This window comes from Nicotiana sylvestris, chromosome 11, assembly GCF_000393655.2.
Source record: "Nicotiana sylvestris chromosome 11, ASM39365v2, whole genome shotgun sequence".
In the NCBI taxonomy this organism is placed as follows: Eukaryota; Viridiplantae; Streptophyta; class Magnoliopsida; order Solanales; family Solanaceae; genus Nicotiana; species Nicotiana sylvestris.
Genome location: NC_091067.1, coordinates 15285958 through 15302903, shown reverse-complemented (window position 1 = coordinate 15302903; position 16946 = coordinate 15285958). Strand labels below are relative to the sequence as shown.

General features: G+C 37.0%; 1 protein-coding gene across 3 annotated transcripts in view; it reads right to left on the bottom strand.

Annotated features, from left to right (window-relative positions):
- Positions 1-16946, bottom strand: part of LOC104219130 (probable flavin-containing monooxygenase 1) — a 41561-nt gene that overhangs the window by 5109 nt on the left and 19506 nt on the right. The window contains exons 1-4 of one of the 3 annotated variants that reach the window (XM_009769760.2): positions 5805-6041; positions 5438-5499; positions 2431-2497; positions 37-500 (exon numbers count right to left, since the gene is read on the bottom strand). In XM_009769760.2, the coding sequence (XP_009768062.1) occupies positions 37-477 (441 nt within the window). In that variant the 5' untranslated portion in view covers positions 478-500; positions 2431-2497; positions 5438-5499; positions 5805-6041. Of the gene's footprint in view, positions 1-36; positions 501-2430; positions 2498-5437; positions 5500-5804; positions 6042-16946 lie in introns of those variants that run through there. The other 2 variants (XM_009769759.2, XM_009769761.2) reach the window with 2 other exon arrangements.

The window sequence follows — 16946 nt, the reverse complement described above, 5'->3', positions numbered from 1 at the left end:
AGATTTTGTTTTCTCTTTCAGTTTAAACATGCATACCTGAGTGGTGAAGTCCTCAGCATGTTGCACCAAAATGTGCCATTTCCCCTTAGAGCCAAAGGGTTTCCCATTTCCACTCCAAAAATCCCAAGAATCCATTTCTTCATCAGAAACTCCAACATAATCTATACCAATGACTTTTGTATTCAACTGAATATAAGGAAGCAACTCAAAATGTTGAGAATAAGCCTCAATATACTTCAAAACATCAGTATTATGAGGATATCTTCCTCTAACTGAAGAAGGCCAAGGAAAATCAGTGAATTCAAACGTTCTCTTTGGACTTTGAAGTCTAGTTGATTCAATAGTTTGAGTCCAAACTCCTCCAATTTCATTTGAAGCTTCAAAAACTATAGGAATAAAGCCTTTTTCTAATGTGTATTTGCATGCAAGAAGTCCACTGATTCCAGCTCCAATAATAGCTACTCTCTTATTCTCCATTATATGAAATAAGGATAAAATTTCTGTTGAAGAAACTGAGAGTGTTAGGACAATATATATAAAAGGGCAGTCTGGTGCACAACATATCCCGTATTTACACAGGGTCCGGGACAGTAGCGTACACAAGATTTTAGATACGCGACGTCAGCATTTGAAGAAATGAACGAATCAATAAATCACTTAATAATAAGCGGTGTCGTTTTTTATATTTATATACAATATTTTTATTTGTATACTATCTATATATACATATTTAATAAAGGTATATCTGCCCCTGGTCCGAAGAAGAACCGCATACGAAGAGATTTAAGGTAGACCGTCTACCCTTGCAGACAACTTAATTATAAGGACTTGTAAAAGTTAGACAACTTTTTACGCGCCGAATATTTAATTTAATTTTCTTGTACTCTTGAGGCAATTAAGGAAAAGTGAAATAAATGAAATTTGTACTATTTTAAATTCATAGAGGTCCAGCTCTATCTCTAATAACGTTTGAAAAGGCTAGTTGAGTACAAGACAAAATTAGTTAATGTATGCCAAATCTCAGAAGAAGAATCCAATAAGATATATTATGTTAATAGGAGTAATATCATATGAAGCTGCTTTTTTATTAATTAATTATTACTCCCACCCATCTACGTTTATTGATTTTTTTAATTATTTTACATGTATTAAAAAATTCACCTTTTAGCATTAATTAACAATATATTTTTTTTAGTCCTTGACTCTAACATGTAGAGTGACAATATGCCATTGTTTATCTATGGCCAATATGGACGAGCCTTTCATTATTGTATTTGGATAGTAGGAGCGGACTGAGTCGGTATTGATCTACGAGAGGCCTCGTATGCCTTTCAAGGCTTCCCCAAAGAATTACACGCGATAGGAATATTTCTTGTGCTCTTTAAAATTTTTATATATAATAACGCTCAATTTGGTCAATAAGGTTTTTTCATTACTTTAAGTTCAACTTAAAATATAAACAATGTTTGTTATAAAATTTATTTTTCAACTCCAACATATAATATAAAATTTGAAGTTGACAAACTAATTTGAATACTATTTTCAAGTGAATTTCAAATTTTTACTTACAAAACTTCAAACTTTCTTTTCAAAGTCAAATTAATGTTCAAAAGTGTCAAACACAACAAATATTTTTTATATTCAATTTCAAATATGTTTTGCTTTTTAACTTCATCAAAATATTGTCCAAACGCCTGCAGTTACAATTTCATCTGCAAGATTAAAATTAAGTTATTTGTTTCTAGGTTAATCACTTAGGTGCAAAGATAAAAGGAATAAAAAAATGAAGGATGAATAAGAAACTTTTAAATAAATAAAAAAACTTAAAACGCAGATATGGAAATAAACGCAAACATGATATTCTCTCTGTTCTAATTTACGTGAACATGTTCGGATTTTGAGAATCAAACAATTCTTTGCTCGTGATTCTTTCATATGCATGCCTTTAAATATTTATTAATTATTGTGACTTATAATACTTTTTATGTAGTTTTTAAATTTGTTAATTTTATCTCAAAAACTCTAAAGACCCTATCTTCAAATTCACGATTAAATTAAAGACCCGTTTGGCTATAGATTTCTCTTTACGCTTTCTCGAAATTTTTTTACTTTTTTTTCGGAATCATTATTTGGTAATAAAATTTTTAATTGACTTAGAAGTTGAATTTCAGGATTTTTTGGAAAATTTTAAAACTCTAAAAAACTATTTTTTCAAAATTGTCACTTCAAATCACTAACAAGAATTCAAAAACAACTCCAAATTGTATTCATGTCCAAACACAACTCTAATTTTTAAATCCATTTCCACTTGATTTTTAACTTTTTCCGAAATTTCACAATGTTTATGTCCAAACGCTCTCTAAATAATTTAAATTTCGATAAGCAAAAAGTATCACATAAATTGAACAGAATAAGTATTTTTAAGATTACCTGAACAAGAGGCTTTAATAATAAGCTGACGTCAAAACATATGAGGTTATGAACAGCCTCTCCCTCTCTGGGAAAAAACAAAAGCAATTAAAAGAAAGCGTTATATCAAATGTTCACTCAAATGCAATATGATAACTTACATTAAGACTTCAAGGCCTTTATATAAGTTTACAAAATTTTAATATTAGGAGTTACAAATCAATGTGGGACAAATAACCCCCACTAGAATACAAAATTGAAATATTTGTTTAGATTAAAGTTAATCTTTTAAAAGTTGATGCTCATTATTAAATTTAATCTAAACTTAGTAACTTACTTATTATAAGAATATAGTCCAAACTTGATTGGGATAAGTAATTAATTAAAGAATCCACTAATAATCATTAATTTGGGGTAAGTAATTAATAAAAGAATCCACTAATAATCATTAATTTGGGGTAAGTAATTAATAAAAGAATCCACTAATAATACATCAAGAGTTTTAGATAATATTCAATAACGAACAAAATTATTTACGCAATAAGGTCACTTAAAAGCGAATGAAATTAAACTTTTTTACACTACCAATATGGTTGAACTAGCTTTTGAGAATAACTTTTATTCCCATGTTGCCAATTCCTAATTACTAATTGTTAGTATTCTGTATTTGAAAATATATTCAAAAATAGAAATAATGTAAAACTAGAAATTTAAAAGAACAAAATTAATATGGGCCCACTGTATTCACAGTATTTCCTTAAGAATTTAATCCTCTCCTAGCACCTAAGGTTTAGGATTATTTCTTCCAAGGATAAAACGGATTACCCTCACTGTGTAGCGATACTTCAAACCTCAGTGACCAACAAACTCTAATATCAGTAGCAAATCATACTTACTACTTTCTTTCTGTTAAAAACAATGCAGAAGAAAGAAGGAGAAATCAAAATTTCTGCAAGGAAAATCTTAAGGAGAGTTCATGTATTTATAGCCAAAACGTTGGGTAATACACGAGTTACTCTTCTATATAAGGCTACAATTCAAATTGATTGTTTTATAAAACGGCTATTTACGCAAATCGCTAAATTCAAAAAATAACAGGAAAATTAAAACGGAGGAAAAATTAAATTACGGTTATAGAAATGATCTAATTTGGATTAAATAATGTTGCGTTAATATTAACAAATAAATTTGGTCCAAAAAATTAATCAATCAAATCTGAGCGAGAAATGACGACGCGAGGCATGCCATCATCTGACAAAATCCGAAACCGAAGCCAAACGACGACGACGCGAGACTTGTCTTCTTCTCAACTCCTTAAGAACTAGAAGAAGTGCAATTGTATATATACCTATCAAAACTTTTTCCTCCTCCAATATGAGACAATGTTCCTTTGTCAAAGAGAAAAATTTAAAAATTTAATTTTTCCCTCCATTTCTCATTCACTCTATTTTAAGTTTTAACAAGCTTGAAACCCAGCACTAATAACAATCAATCAGTAGTCATTTAATAGCATGTTTATTGCAGTTGATAAAAGTAGTTGATATGTATCGGATGTTACAAAATACTTTCAAGTGTTGAAAGTAATTTTATAAATAATTAATTACGTGATTAGATTAAAATGTTGAGACTAATAATAAACAGTTAATGTATTTAATAAATAAAATATTGAGAAGCCCCATTTCAATTAAATATATGAAATGCCTTACAGCTATTTTAAAAATACTATACATTTAAAAGTATATTATATGGATAAGAACAATGACAGAAATTGAGTGGGAAGGCGTAAAGGTTTTTGTCTTGGCAAGCGCATTCGAAGATTACGAAAATATAAAGGATAAAACAGTAAAAATATTAATAAAACAGAAGTGCTTACAAAACTGAAAAGTTATAAGCTGGTCTTCTCAATACTCCTATAAACTTTTAATAAATTTTTGCTTATAAGTACTTTTAATTTCTATTAAATACATAAATATATAAATAAATGAAAACATATACTCCTATAAACTAGTTTGACCCGCTGGTATGTTTACTAAAAAAATCTATCTAAAGTATCTCCACAGTGTAAGTCTAACCAAATGTTTCTTTACTCGTATGAAAAGTAAGATATATCAACGTGTTTTCTTCGATGAAAAAGTAAAACCTTTTTCCATCGTCCCTACTCCATTATCTATTTGAGTTGAACACTCTTCGTCGCAAAAGTATATTTTTTTACATAGATCAAAATATATTTTCTTATTACTATATATATACTTATATATTTTTCTTGAACACCGGTAACAAAATTTTTAATTTCGCGATTGTTTGGTGGTATAATTTGAACAACCTGATATTAATTGATAGACATAATATGTCCATGTTGAAAAACTCAACAATTCGGTAATAAACTCAGCAAGCACTATATCATATCAATTCTTTATGTCGGGAGGTTTCCAAGAAATGATCATGTAATTTGTATCACTGTGTGGACCCCTTTGTAAAATGAGTCAAATATAACGGTAGATCCCTACTAGAGTGAAAACTGTAACTGTATGCTAGTTCTACCTTCCCAGTAGCTAGGGCTATAACTGTAATCGGTAATCTGTAACTACAAGGTGCACCAGGTTTAACGAACCCGCCGTTAGCTACCGGATCCTTCAAAATCTCCTCCCATTTATACTCTTTCTTGTAAATAGTAAATACTTGTACAAAAGCATTTTCAAAATAATAAAGGGCATATCATTCCTTATCAAATCTTGTAATTTTATTTCGGTAACAGTCATCATGTCTCAAGTAACAGTAAAATATGTCTAGTAATAGTGAGAATAATTCAAATAACTGTAACATCTCAAGTAACGGTAAAATATATCTAGTAACGGTAAAAATATTTAAATTATTCGGTAAACATCTCAAGTAAACTCTTCGGTATCATATCAAGTAAAGGACTTGTCCCACATGCAATTTTAAAACATCAGTAATATGTTTATTTTCAAAATCATATATAAACCATGCAGGTTATGAAAACACAAATTGTGGTAAGATTACTACTCACAGTACTCGCTTCAAAATACCAAGCGTGCAAACTCGGGCGTTCATACGACTTCCTCGATCAATCTATATTATCACAAACACGAGTCTAAGTGTCAACTTTGCGAAGTACCAAATTCCTCGTGGTTCCATTCGTAATAAGCTTAGTAAGGCTACCTGTGAACTTATCAAATACTTCTTTGTAATTCTTTCTTCCTAGTTCATGAAACGTTCATCAATTTAATCAATTTTATGATAATAAAATAATTCATGTCTAATGATATTCATTATAACTAAATACAGCATTAATTCTAGTATCACAATTTAACTCAAGTCAATGATTATCTATATAATATTACTAGTTAAAAGTAAAATTAAGAATACAATGTTACCTCTTTCTTTTATTCACTCCACTGTGTGAGTTTTGTTTCTGCGTATACCTACACTGAATCGAGGTGAAATTCCTTTTCTTGTTCCCTTTTAAAACTTTATGCCAGAGGACTTCATTCCCTCTTTAATTTCCTTGTAATGCTTTCTGCATATGATGGTAAATATTTCTTTTGGAGAGGCTTCGTGGCTCCTTCTAGGTTTTCGTTGTTTCAGATTCTTTATATTTGGAGTAAAGTTCTCCACTAGCCTAGTTCATGTTTTTATCCATACTGATGGGCAACGGCTCAATCATTATTAGTTTTATGAAATGACCAATATGTCCCCATTTAAATTATGGGGTTATTACACTCGTACTATATATGTCTGAGAGTCCCATTATTATACTCTTGCATAGTTTCTTTTAAGATAGTTACAAAGACAAAACTGCAAGAAAAGTACTTTGTTTTGGCACCAGAAGAGAAGCCATGTGATTCACGTGAGAGGACTTTTTTGGAATTGAGTACAACTTTTAAATAATAAATTAAAATAAAACAAAGGACAATGACCCCACTACATATTCATATATGTAAGGAAATTATGTATTGTCACATCATTCAAAGATTAAATCCCTTTGAGAACATGTTCTGTTGGAGTGTCTTTTAACGAATTGGGGTTTTTCATTGCATGCGGTAAAATTGGTTAGCGATAGTCGGACAAACGAAGGGATGACACATGGAGCTGAAGACATGTAAGATGTGAGTCAGCAAATAGTCAATACCTGTTGTAAGCACGTGACCAATGTTGGATGAGTTCCGAAGATAGAGTAGTCAAAGTATTGACATCGGATAGCATTCAATAAGCGACCATTATGGAGAATATCTGCATTTATAGCCAACCATTATGCATCTATCAATATTGGTTTTATTCTCATTTAAGAGGAGCTTGATTTGAGGATCTTGACTTCCTAAATAGATCTATAAACAGGGAAATTAACATCCATTGTGGACATGAAACATTCTGTACATAAAAAAGCTACATATCTCATTTTATAACACTATTCTCAGTCTCTATGCTTGAATATCATTCTTACTTTTTCCATCGAAGAGATTAAGTTCATACACAAGCTTGCATTTCCTTTAATTCCATTTTGTAGCCTTGTTTCTGTTATTATTCATTTCGTACTTTTGGTTCAGATCGATTCACTTGCCTATAAACCAAGTTATAAATTCAGTTGTATCGTTTTGACGGGTGAATAGTTTGGCGCCCGCCGTGGAGCATAGACAATTGTGTAATTTCTTTGTTCCACTCATCTGTTGCTAACAAATTTTAATTCTTTTCTTAGCAGAAGAAAAATCGGAAATGACAGCTAACGATGTCAACAATGTTGGAGCACACTATGAACGTGAAGATGTGTTTCAACAGGATGATTCAGCAATGAAACCCGCAATGAAGGAGATGAAACAACTCCAGTTCATGAAGGACAGAATCCTCGACATATGAGGAGTCTAACTCCTGATGATGAACTCGTTGTTGAAACGGTCAGAATCTTAAGAGAACAACAAAAGGAGATTATGGATCACCTCTCAAGGCAAGATCGGGTGATGACAGAATTAAAGCATGCATATCGGGTGCTTCTAATAATGCTAATGGAAAGGCTCCGATTCCTCTTAGTGTTCCCATAAATCAAACGGTTCAAAGAATCGATAACGACACTCTTAGGGAGGAGACTAGTTTCAACGAAGCAGGAGGTATCTGTAGTGGATATGGGAACAACAACTTAAACGATCCTTTCAAAATCGAGCTCATGAGGTTCATGAGAGAAATGAATAAACGAATGGATTAGAATGCAAAGGAATGTCATGCTCGGATGGATCAGATCCCGGGAGTGCCACCAGTGTTAAAAGGGCCATATTCAAAGAAGTATACACAATTTCTATTTAAACCTAGTGCGGCACCGAAGTTGATCCCAAAGAGGTTTAAGATGCCAGATATACCGAAATATGATGGGACTTCGGATCCATAGGAACATATAATGACGTACACAACAGTTGTAAAGGGGAACGATTTAGCTTAGCATGAGATTGAATCTATTTTGTTGAAGAAGTTTGGCTAAACCCTGACGAAGAGTACCCTAACTTGGTATTCTCCTTCACGTGAGCATTCTATTTATTCATCTAAAATGATTGAAGATTTGTTTATTAAAGCTCATGCTAAGCAAGAATGGTCCAGGCAAGGAAGACAGATATATTCAGAGTATCCCAAGGAGAATCCTAACTCTTGCGAGAGTTCGTGATTCGATTTCAGAATAAAAGGATGTTGTTACCAACGGTTCTGGATGAGTGAGCAACGGAGGCATTTACAAAGAGTATCAACCCGTTGAGCTGATGCCTTCGGGAAATTGAAGGAGAGTTTGCTCGAATTTTAGGCAACCACATGGGTAGATGTTCACAATCACTACAAGTCAAAAATAAGAATTGAAGAAGATTAACTTGGTTCTTCGGTGTCTTCCAAAGGACATAATCGTGATCGAAATCAAGATAGGTTTAAAAATGATTTTATGCAGATCGGAGGTCCTCTAGAGTCGTTTTCAACCGTACGAGAGGGTCGATGCTCGTGGAAATAAGGGTTTTCAGTCATCGAAAAGTTTCACTACTGATAGAAAATCAAACCGTGGTCGAAGTAACAGATCGTTGTATGAGAAAGAGACGATAGGGTATCGAGAGTCGACATACCCCTGTAAGCACGTGATTTTTGCTTTACGAACAATCGCTCCAAAAGAAAATAAAAATAGTGACAAATGATTTCGCTGTACAATTGTTCGAGTTTTTCGTGACATGTGTTGTTAGTCATTTGTGGATCTGTCCATTTTGCATTTAATCATTAACAAACAAAATACAAAATATGCATGTTCAGGGTGATTAAACCATAATTCGGTCAGTAAAAGAAAATTCAAAAATATATGTGCATCGTTCGTTCTAGGCTTTTAGTTAACTTACCGAAATATTTTTTGTGATAATTGTGTTAAAATGTTGCATTATTGTTGGTTTTAATTTCATTATTTTATTGTTTGTTATTTCATTTTTTGTTTTAAAAGAAAAAATAAAATAGAAAATAAAAATAGGGATTGAAAAACGGGTTAGGCCCAGGAAATAAAAAAAAATGGGCCCAAACCAGCACAGGTCCGGTCCAGACCAGGCCTGCCCAGGCACTGTCTGAAACGACGTCGTTTCAGGGACGGTTAATCTGGGCCGTTCATCTCCATTGATCCGATGGCCCTTATTAGCCCTCATGACCCGACCCATTCCCGTTTTTGACCGACCCCTTGATTAACCAAACGGCACCGTATGGTCTAACCTCCCCAATCCTGGCCATCAATTTTAATCAATCCAACGGCCAGGATTGAATCAGCCTCCCCGTATATAAGCCTCTTATCACACCCCACGCCCCCTATTCTACCCCCCACTCATCGTCTTCATCCAAACACTGAAGCCCCCCAAACCCTAGCAGCCGCCCTAGCTTCCCTTTCACCAGAACCCGGCGGCATGGACGCCGGTGGCCACCTCCTGAACACCCTAGGACCACCTCACTGTCCTGAACACAAATCCACTAACCACGAGCCTCGAATCACTTCCGTTCGTCTCGAATCTTCATTTGAAGATTTGAGTCGAACCCGGATCTATGCCAAACCATCCCATCTTCATACCAGACACTCCCCTGACCTTCCTCGTGACCAAACCAAGCTTGGTTTGGTCCGAATCTACCCACAACTCCTAAAAATCCAGATCTGGAAATCCAGAACTTGAAACACATGCACCTGGGGAACCCGGCCAGTTTTGACATGGGTTTGAGGTCTAATAGACCTTAATCAAGGTGTTCTCATGTGAGAACACCCTGATTAAAGTTTGTTCGGCCTCAAAAATTCGAAGTTGAATCAGATTTGGGTCTGTTTGATTTAAACATTGTGGTAAGTTTTTCTTTCTTTTGTTTTATTTCTAAATAAGTTGTCAGCATATCTCTTTGTGTTTGGTTGTTATTTTGTTATTTTTTGGATTTCTTTCATCTCTGTAAAGACCTTTTATTTGGTCGATTGTCTTCTGTTTGTGTTCTGAATACACTCTGTGAAAAGCATGTCCGATTAGTATAGTCGTCGCATAAATAATTCATATAGGCCCCAGTAATTGAACAAAAGTTGTCTGATACCCTTTAGGTCCCTGAACGTATTATTTATATGAGCGACTGATTATTACCTGTTATAATTAGTATAGTCGACTCGATAAATGTCGTCGATTAGTTTGCTATAACTAATGAATCGAATGAGCTAGTATTTTCACGTAACTAATTGAACTCGGCCACTGACTGAATGCCCCAGTAATGTTTGAAATGGTTTGTTGGCATTGTAAAAATGACTAAAAGGATTCAGTCGAGGCAGTCTTGAATTTGAACTTTCATCAGTTCAACAATGCCATGATGCTGCAATAGGCAGGGGCAGTAATAATCAAGGTTGACAGGGGTAGTCTGGGGTTTGCAAAGAACAAAAATGATTAGTTTAAATGAACTGACAAGTAGGGTACTAATTTGGGATTAAACTAATGTCAATGGGGGGACAAGACATAAGAGTATGGGGGCTTAAAATGAATAAATAAAACGAGCCCATAACTCTTGATTAAACAAAGACCAGGCGTGGGGAACAAAGGGGCTGGCACCAAAGATGCTTAGGCATGGGCTTAAAGAGTATGGGCATTCTGCCAATTGGCAAGGCAGGCAGCTCAGCTGTACTGTTTCATTTGGCCTATAAATAGGCCATTTGATAACTTAAACAGGGCTGGACTTTTAGTCTTCAGAAAAGGAGAAAACAAAAGGCTGGAAAATTTGTTAGTCTGAGGAGAGGTCTTGTGAGTTTAAAGAAAAAGACTGAAAACATAAGTTAATTTCCAGTAAACACTGTAACCAAACACTGTCTGAAAAGTTGTATAAGAGTTCATATTGGTCAAGCTGTCTCGGCCAAGTTCTGTGGTTTGCATTGACTGAGCTGCTTGTGATTGTTGAACTGTTGGTGTTGCTGCATTGAATACTCTGGTATTGCTGTTGTTTCATCACTCTTTCCTGGGATTGCTCATTTGGTGCTCGACTATTTGCTGGTTTTCTTTGTTCTGGGAAATATTGCTGGTTGTTTGTGGGCTGTGGAAAACATTTGTGGTTGTTGGATTGTTGCTGTGTTATTGCTGTTTATCTGCTGTTGTTGTATTTGCCGCATACCCCTCAGCTGACAATTCTCCTTCTTCTTCTGCTTTGCTATACCAGGTACGCGATTAACAGTGCCAATGTAACTTGAGAGTTTAAGCATGAATATAAAAGAGAAGAGCTGAAGTTGTTTATTTCGTACATAGACTGTTATATTGAACCTCATTTAATGTATAATAGTTTACATTCTTGTTTAGATACTGAAGGTAGCCTGTGTGCCCAGTAGATATCAATATATGGTGATTGAATGTTAGTTTGTATATGTAGGCTGATAGATAAAAGGGTCCCCAATGCAGTAGGTTGTATCTTAGGTTTTATAAGGTTAGCATGTCTTTAAATACATTAGAACTATCCATGTTAGTTAATTTTGTGTCCTTTTGATAAATTGTCCCCATATAATTGGCAAACCATTGCCTTAAAATAAACGGCGCAAGCCTGCACTCCTCAACCTCACAAGGGTCGAGCCCAGGTCGAGGACAGATCAGGCAGGCCCGCATCGAGCGAGCAGTGGCCCAGGTCTGGCCAACCGCGCGTGGGCTGGATTTGGGCCCAGGATTATTTGTTTGGCCGACTGTGCACGCAGCTTCGGTCCCGACTTGTTGTTAAGCATTTCTGAATTCCATTACATACAACTTGCAAGCGTGTAATTAATTAGGACTATCTACCGTTTTCAATTGATAGAGACGAACACGACAAGAAACGTAGTTGCTATAGGATATCCTTTTAAAATAAGAACGAGATGAGCCTCGATGAAAATAAACAAAACACGCAGATGCGGGGCCCTTGTTAAATGTAAATTATTGAAGCATTTAGTTTCCAGGACGGGTTGTTTAGCAAATCTCACAACCCTCCTAAAATAACAACACGTTAGTCTCTTTAGGACACGCTTTAATAAACCTTACCTTCCTAAACTCGGGTGCACATTTATGTGACCCAAATCCAAATCTCGACGGATTCGAAATGTGTTTCTAATCACGGGTACATTGATTGTGACGTGGTTCGAGATGCGTGTCCATGACGTTGCAAATTCATTTTTGAAAAAAAATAAGAATGAGATGAGCCTCGCCAAATAAAATACAATTGCGGGGCCCTCAGTAAATATTTGCTTTAAAAATTATTTAGACTTCGGGATGGACCATTTAGTAAAATTCCACGGTCCTACCCAAAATAAATACGCTAGTCGCTTTAGGCGCGCCTTTAACAATTTAATTTCCTTAAACTCGGGTGCACATTGATGTGACCCAAATCCAAATCTCAACGGAGTCAAAGTGTGTCGACGACCGCGGGTACATTGATTGTAACGCGGTTCGAGATACATTTTCACAACGTTGCAATTCTTGATAAAAACAGTAAATGATAAAAGCGGTTAAAAGTTAAATTTTGCACATAAGTTCAGACTTGTATAAAATCAGATAATCAAGCCGAATATAACAGTTGAGCGACCGTGCTAGAACCACGGAACTCGGGAATGCCTAACACCTTCTCCCGGGTTAACAGAATTCCTTATCCGGATTTCTGGTACGCAGACTGTAATATGGAGTCATCATTTTCCTCGCTTCGGGATTAAAATTGGTGACTTGGGACACCCTAAATCTCCCAAGTGGCGACTCTGAAATAAATAAATAAATCCCGTTTCGATTGTCCTTTAATTGGAAAAAACTCCCCTGTGCCCCCGCGGGCGCGGAAAAAGGAGGTGTGACAGCTCTGGCGACTCTGCTGGGGATGGTGAACCCAGAACCACTGGTTCAGGGTTAAGAATTCGAGCTTAGAATAATTGTTATTATTTGGCTTTATTTATTATCTGATTATTACATGTTTTGAGCCTAATGTGCTAAATGCTGCTTTTACCGCTTTGATATTATTTGAACTGTATATAAACTGTGCCGAAACCCTTCTCTTCTTACCTCCGGGGAGAAGCTCGCTGGTCGAGACTCCCTATTCTGTTAGTGTCAATACCCGAAATAAGAAAGAGGACGGATAAGTTACGAAGCCGGACGGCCTTTTGGTTCCCGGTAAGTTGCCCCTCCTCGGCTCGAGTTGTCCGCTCGGGTACACTGTCTAGAACACTGACCCAGGTTTTGAACATAGAATAACGTGACTTCATGCCGGAACCCTAGTAGGAACGCTTATTTGCATCATGTTGCATATGACTTAGGGGACTCAACACAGGGGTTGGGTCCGTCTAGGACTAGCAACCTGGTATGAAAGGACCATCCTAATGCATCCCCATTTGTTTTCCGTGCATCTATTTGTCTCGAGCCCGCATGCTGACCAGTGTTTGAATAATGGAAATTGGAAAAAAAAAGGAAGGAATAGCGGTTAAGGAGTTAATTGTTTATTTTTGGAAAAAAGCCAATGCCAAAATACCGTCAAAACTCTGCCGAAATTTTGAGAAAATGAAAGGAAAATGTCTTATTGGTTTTGTTTTATTAATTGCAAAGGAAAAATAGAAAAGAAGAAAAAAGGGGTTGTCGTTCTGCTTTTATATACTTTTTATAAAATATAAAAAAATAAAAATATATATATATATATATATATATATATATATATATATATATATAGTTTGTCCTGTCACAAAAATGAAGATGGAAAAGAGTCTTATTTTGATATATATATATATATATATCTACATATATATATATAAATATAAATATATGTCTTTATTTGTGGCAAAATTACTTGTTTTGCCAAAAGTCATGAAAGTAATAAATGTGCAGGGTTTTTCATAAAGTTTTATAAAAAGTATACGTCTAAATAAAGTTTTATTTTTTATTCACTTGGCATAATCACCCCAATAAATGTGCAGGATGAGCACGGTACAAAACGAACCCTTTTCAGTAATGACCAAGATCCCGTTTGAATTGCGGTTATGGTGGAACGACTTAGGCAAAGAAGGGCAAGACAAAGTAAGGAAATATCTGAAAGGTCTCCCGGACCTACTAAACGTTCAGCCTCGGGGTGATATCATCAGATCATTGGTCACTTGTTGGGATTCCGCACACAACGTGTTCCATTTTTCGGACTTCGAGCTCACCCCGACGTTGGAAGAAATAGCAGGGTACATCGGGATTGATGAAGCCCCTTTTAGGTTCAAATACTTGATTGCACCTAGAGCTGTCACGGTACACAGGTTTCTGGATTTCCTAAAAATACCTCGGACATTCCACCATCCAGATCTTGCCAAAGGATTCTGCAGTCTCCACCTCATATATGCTAGATACGGTCACGTGGGCGGGTTCAATAAGCCGGATTTCAAACTATGCAGTAAAGGCAACCGACAAAAGTGGGACGAACACAGGCTAGTGGCTTTTATGACAGCCTTTCTGGGCCTTATAGTGTTCCCTAGGAAAGATGGAAACATTGATCTAAAGATAACCGGGGTCGTCAATACTTTGCTTACCCAAGATAAAAGTACTCTGGCGCCTATGATTATGGCTGACATTTTCCGGGCTCTCACTGCTTGTCGAGCCAGGGGCGACTTTTTCGAAGGATGTAACCTACTGTTGCAAATGTGGATGACCGATCATTTATGCCATCGCTCCTCACTTTTGGGTTATGGTTCGCCAGAGAAAACTTGTATTGGAGAATTCTACACGAGAATCAAAGGGTTCAATTTACCTGAGGGAGTCACATCATGGACCGCATTTCTCCGAACTCTCACTGCCAGCCAAGTCCAGTGGACGCTCGGATGGTCACCTATCGAGGAAATCATATACATGCCGGCAACCCGGCCTCACTTTCTGTTGATGGGACTGAAAAGTATCCAACCCTATGCACCGTATCGGGTTTTGAGGCAACTTGGGAGGTACCAAGTGGTACCGAAAGATGAAGATTTGAGTACCCAAGTGATTGAAATCAGTCCGAACGGTCATTTCCCTGAAGAAGAAGTTCGCCAAATCTGGAGTGAATGCCAACATCTGACAGCAAACACTTGTGTGATTAATACGGCAAAAGGGGAAGTCGCCCCAGAATATCACGCTTGGTTTAGAGGTAGCCTGTCCTACGAAAGACCGGCTAAGAGGCCGCATCTCAAAGATTTCGTAGAATCATCCCAAGGGCAATGGAACTGGTTAGCAAAAGAGAAGGGTTATCGGGCAGAGATTGGCGATTTGAAGCTACAAATGGACAGTCTGAAATTCGATAACAGCGTACAAATCGCGGCGGATCGAAGCGAAAAGAACAGATTGATCCAAGAGAATGAAGAGCTTAAGGCCCAAGTCCAAAAATTGAGATTGTCTCTCGATGAGCAGCCCAGAAGTCGATCAGACCAGCGGTTGATAAAGGGTTTGAAAAGAGAGATCGCGGAATGGCGAGACAGGTTAGAAGAATCCGAAAAGGTCATGACAGAGTTCAAGGCACGGTGGGGAACAAGAGTAGATAAGCATCGCCGGTGTTTGAACCAATTGAAACGTGACCACGAGAAGACTGTGGCCAAAATAAAGAGGGAGATGGCTACACTTGAGTTTAAAGCAGTTAAGCAGGCCGGGGATTTCCAATCGGAGAGTAGATACTGTTACGACTTGTTGGCCCAAATGAAGGAAGAAGTGCGGCAGCTGAGGGATCAGCATATACAGGACTCACAGGTATTCAAGACGTGCAGTGATCAGATAAGACACCTACTCATAGAGAAGAAAAAAACCAGAGACAAGATCAGGGCCATTGCCCATGCCATCATCAGAAGGTGTCGACGGTGTGAAAACATGACCTGCGTTACCGTTCTCCCAGTAGTGATGGGTTATGTCAAACAGACCATGCACGAGTTGGAGCAGCTCGAAAGGGATCTCGCACCTAGAACCGCGAAAAGGCCGAACGATGCCTCGCGGGTCCCTAAGTTGGAAAATTAACCTCTGGTCGAGTCTTGTTTTAGTTAAGCTTTGATGTTTTCCCATATGTTGTTTTCCATTTTTCCTTCAATCAAATAGGGTCAAAGAACCGTGGAGTCTGTACTGTTGCTATGTTGTTTGAAGCAATGTGTAATAGCAAATTTTGATAATGAAATTAAGTGACTCCGGAAGAATTTCTATGTGTCTTTACTTTGGGGCAGAACTACGCCTGGTCTGATTCACGCGGGGACGTGATACGTAGGCAATCCCCATAAGATTCGACCGCTTTTAAATAAATAAATAAAAGAAACAAAACGCGGGGTTTCGCAAAATACTTTAAAAAGAGACGAATGAACAAACCGGGATGACGCATGTGGTTTGAAGCAAAGCATGTAGAAACGGTTAACTGCCTAGGTGCATTGCATCCTCTATGTGTTATGATCAAATCTGTTAAGCTCTAACACTAACAAAGTTTGTTGTTGTCTGATACCAGACAGTTAGTTGTTAAAGAATTCTGGCAACACATTCATACCAAACCAGATCCAAAGGACCGGTAGCAACAAGCATGACTACTTCAGAGAATAGTAATGAGGAAGAAAGGCCGATGAGCCAGTTGCTAAAAGAGGCAATGGAAAAGATTGAAAGGATGGGACTAGAGATGCATGCAATGCAGCTAGCCTTGGCCAAAACACAAAAGAGCCATGAGACACTGGGACACATGCCGGAGTACCCTCACTCTGGCCCTTCCACAAGCCGCCCAAATCCCCTCTATCATCAAGAAAGAAGCCCTCATGACTCCCAAGCTCCACCACCCCATCAACCTCTCCCAACACCCAATATTCCCATTTTTGTGGGACCTACATCATCCCCTTTACAGCGAACGACTAGTGAGCCGTTGTTGCAGGCTCACGACACCCAATACTATCCCCCTGAGCCTACATTCCATGCACCCGAACCACAGGCTTACAATCCACAGTTGGAAGTACCGGCAGAGGTTGAGAAGCTGGTTAAGGCCCCTGAACAGGATGAAGTGTTGAGAAAGTTCAAAAGCCTGGAGCAGTCCTTCAGGAACTTGCACGGGTTGGGCAATCAAGTCAGCGT